The 21,629-nt window shown below is 37.9% G+C and overlaps 1 protein-coding gene across 24 annotated transcripts in view; it reads left to right on the top strand.

The window, feature by feature from the left end:
* DLG1 (discs large MAGUK scaffold protein 1) overlaps positions 1-21,327 on the top strand; it is a 278,082-nt gene extending 256,755 nt beyond the window's left edge. For all 24 annotated transcript variants that reach the window (XM_039477338.2, XM_074404057.1, XM_074404058.1 and 21 more), the window contains 5 exons: positions 524-625; positions 886-1,058; positions 6,485-6,594; positions 12,914-13,005; positions 19,532-21,327. In XM_039477338.2, the coding sequence (XP_039333272.1) occupies positions 524-625; positions 886-1,058; positions 6,485-6,594; positions 12,914-13,005; positions 19,532-19,638 (584 nt within the window). In that variant the 3' untranslated portion in view covers positions 19,639-21,327. The remainder of the gene's footprint in view (positions 1-523; positions 626-885; positions 1,059-6,484; positions 6,595-12,913; positions 13,006-19,531) is intronic.
* The last annotated feature ends 302 nt before the right edge of the window (positions 21,328-21,629 follow it).

The following is a 21,629-nucleotide window of genomic DNA, read 5'->3' as shown; positions in this document are numbered from 1 at the left end:
CTTATTTATGACCTTCTCTTCGTCCCTTCTACCACAATGTTAGTTCTTAGTCTCACTACCCACCTCCATTCTTCCAGCATGATCTTATACCACCTAGAGTTTACACTTCTTTAGATCATCTTTCTAAAACACTACTGTGATTATATCACTTCCTACATCTAATTTCTCTTCTGCCCTTCTTTGCTGTGCTTCCTTACAATTTCTACTTCAAAACCGTCTATAAAACACTGTATGTTATTCTGTCATTTGCAATGTAAATAAACATAATCTGCTAAAATACTAAATTTAACTTAGTTGAATTATCAAGTATATGACTTCTAGCAGGAGACTGAGTAAACTTTGAGATCTTAGTCAAGATTATAAAACAGCAAATTAGGCATCTTTGGTTAGTGGAAGAGGAAGATAGAGAAAGAAGAAAAAAATTCTTTGTAACAGTTACGGATATTTTTGTTCTCTGGTGAAATAAAATATATTGATATTTGTTGAATGTTAATTCCTTTTAACATGCAGTTTATTTTTACAGTTAATTATACTCGACCAGTGATCATATTGGGACCTATGAAAGACAGGATAAATGATGACTTGATCTCAGAATTTCCTGATAAATTTGGATCTTGTGTTCCTCGTGAGTAACCCAAACAACAACATTTAATTGTTATTCTTAACATTTCCTATCACTGTGTGTGGGAAAAATAAATATAACCTTTTTTTAATGGTTCGTACTTATTTTATCAGTTACTCTTCCATCGTCCATATTATTGTCCTTTCTCAGGTTTAAATTAATTTGATCTGTTGAATTTTACAAAACAATGATGTAAGTGGAAAATGGATTTATTGTGGGTTTTTAAAAATATTAAACACTTCCCAAGTTTTTTTCTGTTAAAGATACAACTAGACCAAAACGAGATTATGAGGTAGATGGAAGAGATTATCATTTTGTGACTTCAAGAGAGCAGATGGAAAAAGATATCCAAGAACATAAATTCATTGAAGCTGGTCAGTATAACAATCATCTATATGGAACAAGTGTTCAGTCTGTGCGAGAAGTAGCAGAAAAGGTAAGCATCAAACTAACCCAGAATATAGCTTCTAATCAGATATACCTTTGACAGTATGAAAGAGTGGTAGGATAGATACAGCACTGATCAGTTTTATTAATGTAATGAATTTGCTTATCTAAATATTTAATTGTACATGGCCTAGGAAAGTGCATAAAGATAAAATAGGTAGACCAAGAAAGTGAGAGGAGAAGTTATCATTGTAAGGTCATTTGCTAGAGATAGACCAATAAAGAAAGGAAAGAAAAAGAAAGAAAGAAAGAAAGAAAGGAAGGAAGGATATAAAGGAAAGAAAGAGAGAAAGAGGGAGGGAGAGAGAGAGAAGAAAGAAGGAGGGAGAAAGGGAAAGAGGGGAAAGAAAAGAAAGAAAGAATCTGACCACTTAATTTTTTTTAAAACTAACCGGGCATGGTAGCTCACGCCTATAATCCCAACACTTTGGGAGGCCGAAGCAGACGGATCACCTGAGATCAGGTGTTCAAGACTAGCCTGACCAACATGGTAAAACCGCGTCTCTACTAAAAATACAAAAATTTGCCAAACGTGGTGGCTCATGCCTATAGTCCCAGCTACTGGAGAGGCTGAGGCAGGAGAACTGCTTGAACCTGGGAGGTGGAGGTTGCAGTGAGTAGAGATCGCACCAGTATACTCCAGCCTGGGTGACAGAGCAAGACTCTCTCAAAAAAAAAAAAAAAAATTTAAAATTTGTTTTATGTCCAAAGAACTTTTCCAAAAACTACTGGAAAATGCCATTAACAATGTCAAAAGACAACTGATGGAGAAAAAAATTGCAAGAAAGGGGCCGATAGTCCCACTATGTGAAGAACTCATAAAAACAGGGAATAGAGGCCAGAAACCCAAGAGAAAAAAATGGACAAAAGAGGAGAATACATGGTTCACACAAAAATATGATAATAGGCCTCTGTACAGAGGAAATGATGTCCAGCCATAGTCATTATTAAAGAAATGTAAATTGGCTGGGCGTGGTCGCTCACACAGGTAATCCCAGCACTTTGGGAGACCAGGGTGGGTAGATCACCTGAGGTCAGGAGTTCAAGACCAGGCTGGCCAACATGGTGAAACCCCATCTCTACTAAAAATACAAAAATCAACCAGATGTGGTGGTACACACCTGTAATCCCAGCTACTTGGGAGGCTGATGCAGGAGAATCACTTGAACCCGGGAGGCAGAGGTTGCAGCGAGCCAAGACCGCACCACTGCACTCCAGCCTGGGCAACAGAGAAAGACTCCATCTCAAAAAAAAAAAAAAAAAAAAAAAAAAAAAAAAGGTAAATTAAAATTACTCTAAATTCCATTTCTCCCCTATCCTACTGGGGGAGAAATATGAAGACATTTTCTTCATGAGGCTGAGAGGAAACAGACAGTCGTTCATTGCTGGTGGAGATGCAAACTGGTGCTGCCTTTTGGAAGGGTATTTGGCAATATCCAGCAGCTACCCTTCAACCCAGCATTCCACTTGTAGGAATTTATTCCAGAGATACCCCAGCAGTGTGAAAACACATGGGCAAAAGGGCATTCATTGTAGCATTGTTTATAATTGTGAAATACTGAAAACCATCTAAATGCTCAGATAAAAGAGTGATTGAACAATTAATTTTACATTCACAAAATGAAGTTCTCTAAAACTGTTAATAAAGAAGGTATCTATCTGAACTGATACCTCACATGCAAAAGAGTATCTGTGGTATAAAATAAGAGGAAATGGGGAAATACATATCTCTACTCAGTTGTGTGAAAATAAACACAGGAAAAGTAAATCAACTTGATGAGATTGGTTACCTACAGAGGGAGGGAAGTAGAAAGGATGGGGAATTTGGAATGGATTGGAAAGGATGAGGTACAACATTTCTGAGCATACATATTTGTATTATTTTAATTTTTAGAAAGTATGTTAATATTTTACGTATTTTTAAAACTCAAAAATACAATCCAAGAAAGATGGGGGAAAGCAAAATGATACACAAATAGAAACTAAATAAACCCGACTGTATTTCAGATGAATAACTTAACTACATTGAGGAGGAGAGAATTCTTAATCCCAGAGATTCTTTAACGCAAGCTGAAAACAGACATATCTGTAAATAAAATCAAACTCTAATTAGTAGGTTTGTTGTGTGCAGTGTATGGGCTTGTAGTTCTGAAACTAATATATATCCTAGGGTTGATCAAGTAAACTAATATAATGACAGTAGTGAAAGTGAGGCTTGCCTGTCAGAAAAAGGGAGAGAAGGTAAAATGAACTCTGATAATTGGATTGGAGATACCAGACAATTAGAGCTATGACTATGAACCCATGAATTGTAATAGAGTAGATACAGAAATAGATGTGTATTTATATATACAGACATACATGTTTATTTGCTCTATCCACTGAGAAGACCTAAAATTAATACTGAATAAGCAATGAGAATATCTGTTGCTCAGATGTTGGCTTCTAAATATAATCCTTTATTTAAAAGATCCAGGACTCTTTAGATAAACGGCTGATTCTGGGGCCAGGACTGGAAAAGTTCAAGATGATCCTGTAAGAACATTTTGCTTCCTGAAAAATAAGGAAGCACTCAAAGAATCATGAGGTTATATAAAAAGATACAGGAACCAAACTGTAGAGTTCCCCACTGGCCAAGTCTGAGATAATTTGAATATCAAAATAAGTGATAATAACAGATTATAATACATAGAGTAAAATAAAAATCCTAGAGTCCATAATGACATAAACACAGATGGCCCCCAACTTAGCATGGTTCATCTTTACAGTGGTGTAAAAATGATGCATATTCAGTAGCAGCCATATTTAAAGTACCCATACAACCATTCTGTTTTTCACTTGTAGTACAGTATTCAGTGAATTACATGAAAAATTCAACACTTAATTATAAAACAATTACACTGGATGATTTTGTCCAACTGTAGGGTAAGTGTTCTGAGCATGATTAAGGTAATCTAGGCTAAGCTGTGTTATTCAGTAGGTTAGGTATATTAAACACATTTTCAGTTTACAGTACTTTAAACTAGTGGTATTTTGGGATGAAACTCCCATTGTAAGTCAAAGAGCATCTGTATGTGAGTAAATAAGTGGATAGAAGGGAACTATCCTTCTATGTGTCTACTAATCAAGGTAGAAGAAATGATTACATCAGAAAGTCTTTTGAAAACCACATGGTAATAATTGTTTCAGGCAAAAACCATCAATGTATTCTAAAATTAGTGAAAATTTGATGAAAACCGGGGTATTTATATAGTGTCAAAGTGTCCGCCCCCAAAATACCAGTTACAAAAGCAAAAATAATAATTTTGATAATTTTACAGTGGAGATATCAGATAAAACCTTAAACAAGTGATCAAAATTAGCATCACTAGTAGTGGGACAAATAGACATAATATTGCCTCCCAGATAAGACTGAGGAGGACACAACATTATGTCTGTGGTATTCCTGTCAAAAATATGTAACTTACCATCCGAGAGTGAGGAAACATACAAACCCAGGTTGAGGCATATTCTATGACGTAAATGTTTTTTACTTTTTAAAAATACCAAGAGCACAAAAGACAGGAACTGTGCCAGATTGACAGAGACTAAGGAGACTTTACAACTAAATATAATGTGTGATCCTGTGATCCTGAATTGGATCCTGGACCAGGAAATTTTTTTATTCTTTTCCAATAAGGAATATTAGATGGCCAGTTGGAATCAAATCATGATTATCTAAGAGATGCCATTGTTTTTAAGAAATATGAGGTAAAGGAACATTATGCAATTGATTCTCAAACTATTATGTAAATATATGTAAAGAGATAAAGCAAACATGGTAGAATATTAATATTTCAGTGTCAACTTACTAAAATTTTTAAGCAATCATGTAAAATATATCTGGTAAAAGTAGACAATGGGTTTATGGTGTCTATTATTTACTTTATGTTTGGAGTATTTTACAGTATTAAATTTTTTATTGTAAATGTGCCCATCAAATTGAAATTATCACGTACTGACTTGGACTCAAGTACTTGGGTTAGAAGTTGCATTATGGGGCCCAGCACAGTGGCTGACACCTGTAATACCAGCACTTTGGGAGGCCAAGGCAGGCAGATCACCTGAGGTTGGGAATTCAAGACCAGCCTGACCAACATGGGGAAATGCTGTGTCTACTAAAAATACAAAATTAGCCAGATGTGGTGGTGCATGCTACTTGACAGGCTGAGGCAGAAGAATCACTTGAACCCAGGAGGCAGAGGTTGTGGTGAGCCAAGATCACGCCATTGCACTCCAGCCTGGGCAATAAGAGTGAAATTCCATCTTAAAAAAAAAAAAAGAATCCAGCACTTTGGGAGGCAGAGGTGGGTGGATCACCAAAGGTCAAGAATTTGAGACCAGCCTGACTAATATGGTGAAACCCCATCTGTACAAAAAACACAAAAGTTGGCCAGGCGTGGTGGTGCGCACCTGTAACCTCAGCTACTAGGAAGGCTAAAGCAAAAGAATCACTCAAACCCAGTGGATGGAGGTTTCAGTAAGCCAAGATCACGCCACTGGCATTCAAGTCTGGGTGACATAGTGAGACTCCATCTCAAAAACAAACAAAAAACTGAAGTTGCATTATGAGGGAGGGCCTGATTTCAAATGTATTACAAGAAAAATGTCATAAATAGTAAGTACTTCTCTTCTTAACATAGAAATGCTCATCTGTATTAAAAACCTAAGTAGCCTTTGTCAATAAATTTAACTTTGCCACTTAAATCCAAAATTGGGGTCCCATATGCTAGTTTATGATAATTTTTATCAGTCCCTAATAAAATGAGAAATAAAAGGATTGAGTAGTAGTGATGAGGTTTCACAAATTCATTTATTTAAAATATTTTCCCTTACTCTAGGAATTGTTATCTTTTATGAAATGATAGCTATGGGGAGATGATAGTTTGGAGTCTTTATAAATGCCTTTTCTTTTCAAAATGAACAATAGGAACCTGGGCCTGGCATAGTGGCTCATACCTATAATCCCAGCACTTTGGGAGGCTAGGGTGGGAGGATTGTTTGAGCCCCAGGAGTTCAAGACCAACCAGCCTAGGCAACAGAGCAAGACCCTGTCTCTTAAGTCTTAAGGAAAGGGAGGGGGGAACTCTGTTGTTCACCATTTTGAGAGATTACTAATCTATGAAAACTAGGAACTGTATTTTCTTTCCTTTTTAAATATAACATTTGTTTGAAAATGGCAAATTAATTATGCCTAATCAGCCATTTCGTTTACTATCTAAAGTTTGCTGAGAGAAATGACAAGTTTGCTTAAAATGAACAAGGATCCAAACATATCATAATTTAGACTTTGTACATGTAGGAAATGTACCTTTGATATTATTGAGAATATTTGGTTCACTTGTTTTTTTTTTTTCTTTGTTCCCTTTATTTTAGGGCAAACACTGTATCCTTGATGTGTCTGGAAATGCAATAAAGAGATTACAGATTGCACAACTTTACCCTATCTCCATTTTTATTAAACCTAAATCCATGGAAAATATCATGTAAGTGTAAATGCCTAAGGCATAGCCTCTGAGTACAAATTCATTCACTGTAGGGTTTTTACTCTCCCTTCACCTCATTTTATTTATCTATAAAATTGAAATAATAGTGTGTATAGTCACCTCAGATTATGTGCTAAGGATTAAATAAGCACTATAGGTTATAAATTGTCATTGTAATCATCATCATTAATATTACTAAAGTATAAGGTAACATGTATTAGAATAGCCCCATGTGGCTAGTGGCTACTGAAGTATGCAACACAGCTCTCAGGTAACCATTAAGAGAATAAAAGAATGTATAACCATTACCTAATACTTTAGGGGGACAAAAAAATAAAATCTAAGTAAAAATTAAGAAAGAGCAAATAGAAACAGAACAGGTGAGGCAAAATCATATAAATAGTAAGATGGTTTAAACTAAGGCAAATATTAGACTACTAGACTAAACGTTCCAATTAAAAGACAAGGATTGTCAGAATGGATGAAGAAAAAAGTAAACTATATGTTGCTTTCATCAGACACTCCTTCCTGTGGGAAGGTGGAAAGCAAGAGAATAGAGAAAGATATACCATGCTAACATTAACCAAAACAAGGCTGATTTTTATATTATTGTCAAAATATACTTTAAGGCAAGAAGTATTACTGGAGATGAAGAGTGACATTTCATAAAAGTAAAAGATTCACTCCAACAGGAAGATCTCTTTATACATTTGTTTGTACTTAATAGCATTCTCAAAATATATAAAGTACAAATTGACAGCTGCATAGGGGCAAAAAGGTAATTCCAAAATCATCGAGGGGAACCTAACACATTTGTCAGGAAGCAATTAAATAAGAAAACAAAAAATCAGTGAAGGTACAGAATAACACAAATGTAAAACTTTACCTATTTGACATGTTAAATACTGCTTTACCTAATTGACATGTGTTAAATACTGCACTCAACATCTGCAAAATGCGTATCAACTTCAAGTGTACGTGAAACAATTCCAGGACTGATCATTTGCTGGATTATAAATTTCCAATGATAGAAAACAATATTCTCTGACCATAATGAAATTTAAATGGAAACCAATAATTAAAGGATAAATAGAAAATGCTCATATGTTTGTAAATTAAGCATTATTCTTCTGAGTGAGTCAAAGAAGAAATCACAGAATAAATTAATTGATGTTTTGATCTAAATAGTAATGAATTGCCCAGTGATGAGTTTGGAGGCTGTTGTGGCTTTGTTGAAGGAATATACGTAGCTTTAAATGTTAGGAAAGAATGTTGAAAATCAAATATTAGGAAAGTTGAAAGTCTAAGATTTTGACAAATTAGAAAAATATCAGTCAGTTAAACTCAAAAAAGATAGAAGGCAGGGCACAGTGGCTGGCGACTATAATCCCAGCACTTCAGGAGGCCTTGGTGGGTGGATTGCTTAAGTTCAGAAGTTCAAGATCAGCCTGGGCAACATGGTGAGACCCTGTCTCTACTAAAAATACAAAAAAATAGCTGGGCATCGTGGTGTGCACTCAGACAAGAACTGCACTGACAGTCTGTTACTATTTTGGAAATCTGTTCACCATTTTGATTGGTTTTGGAACTCTAAAGTCTGAAGGCTTATAACTTCCAGGGGAAGGTTTGAAAGGTTAATTTCAGCTCTTAATATGTTAGCAACTACCTATTTCTCTACCCTTGGCCCCATAGCATGCAGCTATGCACACATTTTTCAAGCAGCTTGCATAGGGTTTGTGGGAGCCAGTGTGGACAATAAGGATTCTGTCCTCCAAATATCAGGGATCTTTGCTCTGATAGCTAATTACTGCTTCTGATCACAAAGGAGCAGCCATACAGCCTACGGTGAGCCATTGTTGCAAACCCCACTGTCATTGTTACAGGCCCCTCCACTTGAGGCTGAAGTGACTTTCAAAGATTTAAAGGGCCATTGCCTTCATTGGTGATTAGTGAGGAGAAGAAAAAAATAAAATAAAAACAAAGAGCTAGTGCCTCCCCCCTCCTCCCCAACCACACAAACACACTCCTTTCCCCCACCACCAGCCAATCCCCCACTTTGGGAGCCAGGTCAGGACATTCAAAAGTAACCACATATACAAGGAGTTATTTTCACGTCCATGAAAATTTACAGGCTTAGAAAATACCTGTAAAGACTATAAGTTTACACCTCAGGCTGATCCCTGGTACAGAAACACCTTGCAACAATAAACAATAAAATTCATTTTAAATAAAACGGCAAATCCTGGGAAAGGAGAATTTGATCTCCAGAGTTACCACATTGTAAAATTCAAATGTACAGTTTCTAACAAAAAAATCACAAGGCATATAAAGAAATAGGAAAATATAGCCCATTCAAAGGAAAAATAAACAAACTATCCCTGAGAAAGAGTTAGACTTACTAAATACTGTAAAACAAGATGCTAAATGAGCCGAAAAACATGGACAAACTTTTAAGAAACTGATAGGCCTTACACAGTGGCTCGTGCCTATAATCATACTTCCTCAATCACTTGGAAGGCAGAGGTGAGAGGATCACTTGAACTCAGGGGTTCCAGACTAGCCTGGGCAACATAGTAAGAGAGCTTGCCTTTATAAAAAGTAAACAAAAGTTGGCTGGGCACAGTGGCTCACGCCTGTAATCCCAGCACTTTGGGAGGCCAAGGCAGCCTGGGCAACATGGTGAAACCCCATCTCTACTAAAAGTACAAAAATTAGTCAGGCGTGGTGGTGGGCACCTGTAATCCCAGCTATATGGGAGCCTGAGGCATGAGAATCGCTCGAACCTGGGATGCAGAGGTTGCAGTGAGCCAAGATCACACCACTGCACCCCAGCCTGAGTAACAAGAGCAAAACTAAAGTAAACAAAAATTAGCTGGGCATAGTGGCGAATACCTGTAGTCCCAGCTACATTCGAAACTGAGGTGGGAGAATCTCTTGAGCCTGGGAGGTCAAGGCTGCACTGAGCCAAGATCACACCACTGCACTCCAGCTTGAGCAACAGCAGACCTTGTCTCCAAAAAGATAAAGGAAAAAAAGATGAAAAAGATACATGAACAGAATGGAAATATCAACAAATCTAAAAAGAAACCAAAAGGAAATTCTGGAGCTGAAAATAACTGAAGTGGAAAATTCACTAGAGGGATTCAGGCAGATTTGAGCAGACAGAAGAAAGAATCAACAAATTTAAAGATAAAACAATTATTTAGTCTGAGAAACAGAGAAATGATTGAAGAAAAGTGAACAAAGCCTAAGGGACCTGTGAGACACCATCAGGTAATCGGTGTACACATTGTGGGGGTCCTAGAAAGAGAATAGAGAAAGGCAGAGAGATTATTTGAAGAAATAATGGCCAGAAACATCCTAAATTTGATGAAGGACACAAATGTAAACATTCAAGAAAATCAGTGAACTCCAAGCAGGATAAACTTCTATACCCACACTGAGGCACATTGTAATCAAACTGTCAGAATACGGAGAGAATCTTGAAAGCAGCAACTTACCACATACAAGGAATTTCCCAGTAAGATTATCAGTAGATTCGTTGTTTTTGTTTTTTGTTTGTTTGTGTGTTTGTTTTTTGAAACAAAGTCTCGCTTTGTCACCCAGGCTGGAGTGGCTTACTGCTTACACAGGTTACTGCTGCCTTAACGTGCTGGGCTCAAGCAGCCTCTCACCTCAGCCTCCCAAGTTGCTGGGGCTACAGATGTGCACCACCACACCTGGCTAATTTTTGTATTTTTTATAGAGACAGGTTTTTAACATGTTTCCCAGGCTAGTCTCGAACTCCTGAGCTCAAGTGATCCACCTACCTCAGCCTTCCAAAGTTCTGGGATTTACAGGTGTGAGTACGGTACCCACCATGCCCACCTATCAGCAGAGGGTTTTTGTTGTTGTTGTTTCCTTGTTTGTTGTTGTTGTTTGCTTGTTTGTTGTTTTTGAGACAGGGTCTTACTCTGTTATCCAGGCTGGAGTGCAGTGGTGCAGTCTTGGCTTACTGCAACCTCTGCCTCCCAGGTTCAAGTGAATCTCCTGCCTCAGCCTCCCTAGTAGCTGGGATTACAGGCTCCCACCACTGCACCTGGCTAATTTTTGTATTTTTAGTAGAGACAGTGTTTCACCATGTTGGCCAGGCTGGTCTCAGACTCCTGACCTCAGATGATCCACCTGCCTCAGTCTCTCGAAGTGCTGGGATTACAGGTGTGAGCCACCGTGCCCCACCAGCAGATCTTTTACCAGAAACTTTGGAGTCCAGAAAACAGTGGGTTCAAAACATTGAAGAAAATAAGAAATTTAACTGTCAACAAAGAATCCTATATCTGGCAAAACTGTTCAAAAATTAGGGCGAAATTAACACATACCCAGATAAAAACAGAGAGTTCGTTACCTGTAGTCCTACCTTACAAGAAATGCTGAAGAGAATTTTGTAGGATGGGATGAAAGAAAACGAGACAGTAACTCTATAAAATATCAAAGCAAACATCATAATTAATGGCAAAATATGGAAGGCTTTCCTTTAAGTTGGGAATAAACTGTCACATACTTACCTAGCTGCAGCAATAATCATCCACTTATGACCAATCTTGTTTCATCTGTCCACTCACACCCACCTCCTCACATCTTCATTCCAGATTATTTTGAAACAAGTCTCAGATGTTCATATCATTTTGTCTATGTATATCACTGTATATTTGAAAAATAATTTTTCAAAAAAATCACTGATTATCATACTTAATAATTCTTTGATATAGTTCAAATTTTGCTGGTTATTTCTTAAATTTTGTTTACGTTTCTTCAGTTTGTTTATTGGAATAAAATTTCAAATAAGATCTGTTCATGGCAGTTGGTTAAGTTGTTTAACCTATAGCTTCTCTCTTCACATCTCTCTCTTTTATGCCCCCCCTAACCCCACCTCCCATTTATTTGTGATGGAAACCAGGTCATTTCTTCTACAGAGATTTTCCCAGACTGTATTTTCTGATTACCTTCTGATGATGTTATTTATATGGATGTGTGTCTCCTTGTTTTCTATAAACTGATAGGTAGATCTGTAAGTCATTTTAATATGAAATTTTGATTAAAGTCAAACTGTCGTAAATTAATAGCTTTTTGGCTACATTGAGCCAATGCAGAACTTGTTAAAACCCTCTGGCAAGGCCGGACACGGTGGCTCATGCCTGTAATCCCAGCACTTTGGGAGGCCAAGGTGGGTGGATCACGAGGTCAAGAGATCGAGACCATCCTGGTCAACATGGTGAAACCCCGTCTCTACTAAAAATACAAAAATTAGCTGGGCATGGTGGCGCACACCTGTAGTCCAAGCTACTCGGGAGGCTGAGGCAGGAGAATTGCTTGAACCCAGGAGGCGGAGGTTGCGGTGAGCCGAGATCATGCCATTGCACTCCAGCCTGGGTAACAAGAGCGAAACTCCGTCTCAAAAAAAAAAAAAAAAAAAACCCTCTGGCATTCGAAGTATACAGCAGCATGTTCAGTGACTGAGTCTAGTTTTTATTTTTATTTTTATTTATTTTTGTCTTTGTTTCTGTCACCTAGGCTGGAGTGCAGTGGCACGATCTCGGCCCACGGCAACTTCTGCCTTGCAGGTTCAAGCTATTTTCCTGCCTCAGCCTCCCAGGTGGCTGGGATTACAGTCATGTGCCACCATGTCTGGCTAATCTTTATATTTTTAGTAGAGATGGGGTTCTGGCTTGTTGGCCAGGCTGGTCTTGAAGTCCTGGCCTCATGTGATCTGCCCTCCTCTGCCTCCCAAAGTGCTGGGATTATAGGCATAAGCCACCATGCCCAGTCTATTATTTTTATTTTCAAAAATCCCAGAAACAGGTCAGGCTTGGTAGCTCACACCTGTAACCCCCCAGCACTTTGGGAGGCCAAGGCAGGTGGATCACCTGAGGTCAGGAGTTTGGGACCAGCCTCTGCCCAACATGTTGAAACCCTGTCTCTACCAAAAATACAAGAATTAGCCAGGCTTGGTAGCACACACCTGTAATCCAGCTCCTCATGAGGTGGAGGCAGGAGAATCACTTGAACCCGGGAGGCAGAGGTTTCAGTGAGCCAAGATCACACCACTGCATTCCAGCCCGGGCAACAAGAGCAAAACTCTGTCTAAAATTTTAAAAATCCCAGAAACAGCCAAAATGATTCAAGTTTTTAATGATGTTCATATATTTTCAACAGAATTCAATATATTCAATATATATTTTCATGATTTTCTGTTTTATATGTCTTGTCTCCTTTGTAATCTTTTTTTTTAAAAAAAGTATTATAATGTATTAATTATCAATTTCTAAATTTATTTGCATAGGGAAATGAATAAGCGTCTAACAGAAGAACAAGCCAGAAAAACGTTTGAGAGAGCCATGAAACTGGAACAGGAGTTTACTGAACATTTCACAGGTTGGAACAATGTTGTAACAGTCCTCTTTATTATAGAATTTTGCTTTGAAGCCATGTGAACTGATCCATTCAAGTGGATTTTGAACTATGCCTCCATCTACCAGTAGTAACTAGTACTGTCATTTTCAGAATAAACCCTTAAGGTCAGTGGTTTTGTCCCATGGGAAATTCATCTAGCCTAGGCAGTGGTGCTGGGGAATCCAGATTTAATGTGTAGGCTATTTATTAGAACAGCAAAAAGGAATTTTCACACTTGACCAAAGAAAAATAGATTTAGATATCATTATTCTATGAAACTCTGATTTTTCTCTTATACTTTATAAATTTTGATCCATTTTCTCTAGCCATGTTGAGGTATTATTGGCAAAACTTGTACATATTGAAGGTGTATAATGTGATTTGATAAACATATACATTGTAAATTGATTAACACAATCAAATTAACATGTCTTTCACAGTTACCATTTTGTGTGTGTAAGGAAGATGCTTAAGATGTGCTCTTTATTAACTATGGTCACTATGCTGTATATTAGATCTCCAGAACTTACTCATCTTATAACTGAAAGTTTGTACCCTCTCACCAACATCTCCCATACTCTGCAGTCTGCAGTAGGGGAGATGTTGGTGAAAGGGTACATCGCCATCCTACTCTCTGTTTCTATAAGGTCTACTTTTATAGATTCCACATGTAAATGAAATACAGAATTTGCTTTTCTGTGTGGCTTATTTCATATAGCATAATGTCCTCCACTTTCACTCATGTTGGTTGTTGTAGATGATAGGATTTCCATTTTTATGGTCTAATAAATATTCCATCGTTGTATGTATACCATACACACACACACACACACACACACACACACACACACACACATGTATTTGATACATTTGTTGTATTTGTTTGTTGGTGGTGTTTGTTTTTGGTCTTTCGTTCATTTTCAAGGCAAGGTCTTGTTCCATTGCCCAGGCTGGAATACAGTGGCATGATCATGGCTCACTACAGCCTCAACCTCCTGGGCTCAAGCAGTTGAGCCCTCTTCAGCTTCCTTAGTAGCTGGGACTACAGGGGTGCAACACCACACACTGACTGATTTTTTATTTTTGTAGACACAGGGTCTCGCCATATTGACCAGGCTAATCTCAAACTCCTGGGCTCAAGCAATCCTCCTTCCTCCGCCTCCCAGAGTACTTGGATTACAGGTGTGAGCCACTGCACCTGGCCTACAATATTTTCTTTATTCATTCATCTTTTGACAGACACTTAGGTTATTTTCATATCTTGGCTATTATTGATTATGTTGCAGTGAATATAGTAGTGCACATTTCTCTTCAACATACCATTTTCTTTTCCTTTGGGTTTTTATTGTTGTTTGGAGACAGAGTCTCTCTCTTTTGCCCAAGCTGGAATGCAGTGGGATGATCTCAGCTTGCTGCAACCACTGCCTCCTGGGTTCAGTTGATTCTCCTGCCTTAGCCCCCCAAGTAGCTGGGACTAGAGGCATATGCCACTACACCCAGCTAATTTTTGTATTTTTAGTAGAAACAGAGTTTCACCATGTTGACCAGGCTGGTCACAAACTCCTGATGTCAAGTGATCCACCTGCCTCGGCCTCCCAAAGTGCTGGAATTACAGGTGTAAGCCATCGCACCCAGCCCAATTTCCTTTCCTTTGGATGTATATCCGGTAGTGGGATTGCTAGATAATATAGTAGTTCAATTTTTAATTTTTTGAGGGATATCCACACTATTTCCTATGATGGCTTTACTAATTTATATTCTCACCATCAGTGTACAGGGTTCTCTTTTCTTCATGCCATTGCCAACTTGTTATCACTTATCTTTTTGATAACAGCCATCCAAACAGGTCTAAGGTAATTATTTCATTATGGTTTGGTTGGTTGGTTGTTCGTGACAGAGTCTTGCTCTGTCACCCAGGATGGAATGCGGTGGCATGATCTCAGCTCACTGCAACCCTGTCTCCCGGGTTCAAGCAATTCTCATGCCTCAGCCTCCTGAGAATAGCTGGGATTACAGGTGTTCACCACCACACCTGGCTAATTTTTGTGTTTTTAGTAGAGACAGAGTTCTGCCATGTTGGCCAAGCTGGTCTCAAACTCCTGGCCTCAAGTGAGCCACCACGCTTGACCTCATTATGGTTTTGATTTCTATTTCCCTGATGATTAATGAGGTTGAGCCCTTTTACTGATACCTGTTGGCCATCTGTATATCTTCTTTGGAAAAATGTCTACTCTAGTTCTTTGCCCATTTTCTAAATGGATTATTTGGTTTTTTGCTAATGAGTTCTATGAGTTCCCTATATATTTTAGATATTAATCCCTTATCAATTACATGGTTTGGAAATATTTCCTCCTCTTCAATAGGTTACCTTTCCATTTTGTTGATTGTCCTTTGCTGTGTAGAAGGTTCTTCATTTGATGTCCCACTTGATTATTTTTTATTTTGCTGCCTGTGCTTTTCTGCCTGTACTTTCGAAAAAAATCATCCAAGTTCAGTGTCAAGGAGCTTTTTTCCCTATGTTTTTTTCTAGGAGCTTTATGGTTCCTGGTTTTACATTTAAGTATTTAATCTATTTCAAGTTAATTTTGTATAAGATAAGGATCCAATTTCATTCTCTTACATGTGGATATTCAGATTTTCCAACACCATTTATTTAATACATTAGCCTTTCCCTATTGTGTATTCTTGGCCCCTTGTCAAAGATTAGTTGCCCTTTAATCTGTTGAAATATTATTTGGTTTTTTTGTTTGTTTGTTTGTTTGTTTTGAGACGGAGTTTCGCTCTTATTACCCAGGCTGGAGTGCAATGGCGCGATCTCAGCTCACCGCAACCTCCGCCTCCTGGGTTCAGGCAATTCTCCTGCCTCAGCCTCCCGAGTAGCTGGGACTATAGGCACGTGCCACCATGCCCAGCTAATTTTTTTGTATTTTTAGTAGAGATGGGGTTTCACCATGTTGACCAGGATGGTCTCGATCTCTTGACCTCGTGATCCACCCGCCTCGGCCTCCCAAAGTGCTGGGATTACAGGCGTGAGCCACTGCGCCCGGCGAAATATTATTTGTTTAAAAAAAAAAAAAGAGTAGATAGCAATTCCCCGATATTCTTATCTTAGTTTGTCCTTTGAGTTGCTCCTCAAGTCTTTGGACATTTTTGTTGTTGCTGTTTGTTTGTTTGTTTGAAATAATATCAGCCTGTCTTTGACATTCACATTGAGTATCAGTAAGGGTCAAGGTTTTGTAAGCCTTTTGCTTTCTTATTTTATTTATTTTTTTTTTTTCAAACTAATTTCAGACTTAAATTGAAGTTACAAGAATAGTACAGGGAAGTCTCATGTACCCTTCACCCAAATCCTCAAGTGTTAACATTTTACCACATTTGTAATTTTTTTTTTTTTTTTTGAAACATTTGAGAGTAAGTTTTAGGTAGATGCCCCTTTAGGTAGATGTGTATTTTCAGTGTGTATTTTCCAGGAAAAAAAAAAATTTTTTTCAGTGTGTATTTTCCAAAAAAAGAGATATTTCCTTATCAGGAAATTTAATAATGTCTCATCTAACTGTAGATCTTCTTATTTTACTATTCTAATCCCTTTAGAGCGAAATGAAAAAAATGGATTCTCTGTTCCAATACAGGATTAATTTCAGGGTCACATATTGCATTGAATTATCAAATCTTTAATGTACTTTAATCTGAAATCGTTCCCAAGTCTTGTTATTCATGACCTTGACTGACATTTTTGAAGAGTAAAAACTTTGTTTGTTTTTGTTTGTTTGTTCTGAGACAAGGTCTCTGTCTGTGGCCCAGGCTAGGGTGTTGTAGCGGTGCAATTTCAGCTCACTGCAACCTGCACCTCCCAGGCTCAAGTGATCCTCCCACCTCAACCTCCGGAGGAGCTGGGACTATAGGCTAGAGCCACCATGCCCAGCTAATTTTTGTATTTTTTGTAGAGACGGGATTTTGCCATGTTGCCCAGGCTGGTCTTGACCTCCTAGGCTCACCCAATCTGCCCACCTTCACCTTGACTTCCCAAAGTGGTGGGATTACAGGTGTCAGCTACTGCACCTGGCCAAAGACTAGTTCTTTCTTTTTTTTTTTTTTTTTTTTTTGAGACGGAGTTTCACTCTTGTTACCCAGGCTGGAGTGCAATGGCGCGATCTTGGCTCACCGCAACCTCCGCCTCCTGGGTTCAGGCAACTCTCCTGCCTCAGCCTCCCAAGTACGTGGGATTATAGGCACACACCACCATGCCCAGCTAATTTTTTGTATTTTTAGTAGAGACGGGGTTTCACCATGTTGACCAGGTTGGTCTCGATCTCTCGACCTTGTGATCCACCCGCCTCGGCCTCCCAAAGTGCTGGGATTACAGGCTTGAGCCACCACGCCCGGCCAAGACTAGTTCTTTCATAAAATGTCCCTCCCTCAATTTGGATTTATCTGACGTGTTCTCATGATTAGATTTAGGTTATGCATTTGGGGCAGGAATAACAATGAAGTAAAGATGTATCTTTCTGTACAAAAAGGTTTACAATGTCTACTTGTGCGATTACTTGTGGTGCTAGATTTAATCACATGGTGAAGGTGTCTGCAGCCTTAATGCTTTACCGGTTTCTTCCTAAGGAGTATCCTGGTTTACTTGCCATTCTATTAATGAATTTAAAAAGTAAGCAAAATGTGTGTTTCCCAAGTCAATTCCTGACTAGCTCTTTTCTCCTAAAATAAATCCTTCATGCTGTTGTCAGCCTACACTGTGAAATGCTCTGGGGTTTTGTCCTGTGCTGTTGGAGTGCATCAAGATGCCAAACTCACAAACCAAGTGTTTTTGTCAAATGAACTGAGTCTTCAGGGACATTGAGGCATGTCGGTATTTAGCTCAAAAGGTAGAACTCTCACAAAACTGATACTAGCGAATATTATGTTACTTAAAATTTTTGGTTACTCAGGCATTCTTAGCTACATATGTTATAAGCCCTTCCTACGTACATACAACTTCTTTCTTCTATGAACATAATCTCAGGCACCAAACAGTGTTATTTAAAATCTCCTTTTGACATTTTATGTTCAGTTTTTCAGACTGTGGAAATCTACATCTATGATGTGCTTCCAAATCATTGGACATCTTTTTGTAGTTTAATAAGTGACTTACTTAACTTGCAATTCTGAATTATTTCATTTATATGTAAACTTTTTTATAAGAGACAAGGTCTGATTTTATCACCCAGGCAAATGGTACGATCCAGTGGTACAGTCATAGCTCACTGCAAATGTGAACTCCTGGGCTTAAGACATCTTCCTGCTGTCTCAGCCTCCCAAGTAGCCAAAAGGACAGGCACGCACCACCATGCCCAGCTAACCCTTTTTTCTTTTTTTAAACACAGGGTCTCACTATGTTGCCCAGGCTGATCTCAAACTCCTGGCCTAAAGCAACCCTCCCAGTTCAGCCTCCTAAAGTGCTGGGATTGCAGGCCTGAGCCATCATGCCCAGCCATAAACATTTTCTTTCTTCTTAAAAAGTTGCTCATGCTTAGGGTTGTCTAGTGATACTTTGTGTTTTTTGTTCGTTTGTTTTTCTTAAACTGATCCTCATCCCTCACAGACATCAAGGGCTTCAGCTGTTTCCAAAGACTTAGTTGTTAGTAATTGTTACTCGTTTTTTCATACATTATTTCAGGCAGCAAATAAACATTGATGGTGAAGTCTCTAACCACTAACAAGCCAGCTTATATAACTCAGTTCACCTACACTACAGTACCTGACATGCTAGCATACTGAAGAAAGTAGTATCAGTCTGTAATCAGCTCTTTTCCCCCACAATCCTACCCAAAAAATAAAAAAGTATCCACACATCATCCTCTCTGTGGGATTGTACCCAGTTTCCTTTTTTCTACATTTATGGAGAAATCAGGAAAGTTAAGAAAATAATTTATTTTAAAAGAATAAAACTAGGCCAGGCATGGTGGCTCAAGCCTGTAATCCCAGCACTTTGGGAGGCCGAGGCGGGTGGATCACGAGGTCAAGAGATCAAGACCATCCTGGTCGACATGGTGAAACCCCGTCTCTACTAAAAATACAAAAATTAGCTGGGCATGGTGGCACACGCCTGTAGTCCCAGCTACTCGGGAGGCTGAGGCGGGAGAATTGTTTGAACCCGGCAGGCGGAGGTTGCGGTGAGCCGAGATCGCGCCACTGCACTCCAGCCTGGGCAACAAGAGCGAAACTCCGTCTCAAAAAAAAAAAAAAGAATAAAACTAATATATGCCCAGATGGTAAAAGAACAAAAGAAAAGGTCACCAAGTCTTGTGATCCATTTTTAAGTAAAAATTTTATACTATACAAATAGGAAAATTAATGAAGTGAGCTGTTTTTTTCTTTTTCAGCGAACAGTGCATAAATGGTGATTCTTCCTGCAAGAGTAACTTTTTCAAAGATACTAGCTTCTACTATTTCACCAATAATTGTAATGACAAAAATAGACAATTAATTGAGATTTCTGATTTTGTTTCTATCATTACAGCTATTGTACAGGGAGATACGCTGGAAGACATTTACAACCAAGTGAAACAGATCATAGAAGAACAGTCTGGTTCTTACATCTGGGTTCCAGCAAAAGAAAAGTTATGAAAACTGATGTTTCTCTATTTCTCTTTTCCACAATTCCATTTTCTTTGACATCTCTTTGCCCTTTCCTCTGGAGTCTTTCTTCAATACTTACTTCATGGGGAATTATATCCCACACATCATGGTCTGCAGTTGCGCTTATTTTTTACATGTAGTGTCTCCTTCAGATTATATCATGTGTATTATTTAATGTCACTATTGGTTAGTGGCCATTTTTCAGAACTGAAGATGGAATGGCCTGATCAGCTATTAAGAATTTGGGGAGACGCAGAAATTGTGGTAAAATTCCTTAATGTTTAAGGGAAAGTAACTTTAAGAGATTTATGAAAAGCTTTATATACATTCTTTTCAAATTTCAGTACAAATGAAAAAGTGGTTTTAATCAGTGATTTAGTAGACTTTGAGCAACTATGCACGCTTAAGTTTAATAGCATGGTTTGGCCAGTGTAGTATTCTCAAGTCTTTTTCTCAACTTCTATCATCAAAGCAATTGTTTCATTATAGACAAATAAGGCAGACATATTTTTTAATTTCAAAATTAATGTCTGAGTTAACTTTCATAAGGGATTTCATTTTTCCTAAGAGTTCTTAAAGTCTTTATTATTTGAGGGTTCTTTTTTCCCAGTACATTTGCTAGGAATAACAATGTTTAAATGTTTTTCATCTACTTGAGCAACACTATTGTGTCTTACAGAAGTTGTTCATACATAATGATCATCACATTTTCTGAATTGAGGCCACGTTCAGGTGCTAAGGAAGTTCACCTCTTACACAGAAGGTTGAGAAAATTTCCTAGATATAAGTACAGACGAAACAGTGCTGATGTAGTAACCATAATGGCAATGGAAAAGGAGTCCAATTCATAGCCTAAAATGTCAAATGTATTCTTAGGAGTCAGATTTTACTGAATATTTTACCCACAATAGCTGCCTATTTTGTTATAATAAAATATATATAAATATATATATAAACCTTTCTTTAAACTCTGTAACTATGGGAATTATTTTCTTTACATAGTTGCACACACACACACAAACATATATATATATATATTTAAAATATATTTTGTTTCTTTTACCACCTACTCCTAACTTTTTGTTTGGTTTTTAAATTAAATATTAATTGAATAGACTTATCTTCCTTAATCATGTGAACTGAAAATGGGGGCATGGTGGTCGTGAGGAGAAACATTTAGGGAAATTAGATTACAAATAAAAGTATGGGAATATTCTCCTCTTTCCTGCAAAAGTTTTCAAATGGTTCCTGGGGTTTTTTGTTGTTATTGTTGCTGTTGTCCTTGTCATCAGGTTTGATTTTGGTCCTTGCCCTTTCCTTCTAGTTCTCCTTTTATTAATAGGAAGGCAGGCAGAAGCCCCATGTATGTGTGTCTTCCCCTCGGACACCTTTCATCCGCTGCTCTGCAGTAGAATTGCACAAATCTTCATGGTGAGCAATTTTAGGAAATCTTAGTGAAAGGTAGAAATGACTTCAGAAATCAATTTCTCTGGTCCTTTATATTAATAATATTTGGCTTCCCATTGCTCTTTGGAGTTGTTTATTAAATATGTGTTTTGACAACCTCTTCATTACAGTTTCTTAAATGAGTACTGGTTTGTAAAGAATTATCAACGTTATCCATTCCATTTATGAAGAAGAGGAGAACAGCTAATAAACTATATTGTAAAACCCGTATGTTAAATGTGTCTTGAATTTTGAAAGAAAAAAATATTTTACAAGCTAACAAATTCTTGAAACAATTTGAAGCATCATGTAATTTATAAATGAATTCAGGAGCCATTAGGCAACAGAATATGTTAACACATTGAAATACACACACACACACACACACACACACACACACACGTGCGCGCGCAATTGCTGTTACACTAAATGTTGTAGATTGTTAACCAAACATAAACATACTAGGAGAAATCTGTAAAATCTCAAGAGCTTCAGAATTGTCTTACAAGACCCCAGCATAAGCTATTTTGAAG

The sequence above is a fragment of the Saimiri boliviensis genome, chromosome 8 (assembly GCF_048565385.1).
Source record: "Saimiri boliviensis isolate mSaiBol1 chromosome 8, mSaiBol1.pri, whole genome shotgun sequence".
Lineage (NCBI taxonomy): Eukaryota > Metazoa > Chordata > Mammalia > Primates > Cebidae > Saimiri > Saimiri boliviensis.
The sequence above is the reverse complement of the archived record's forward strand: the minus strand, read 5'-3'. Positions and strand labels throughout refer to the sequence as shown.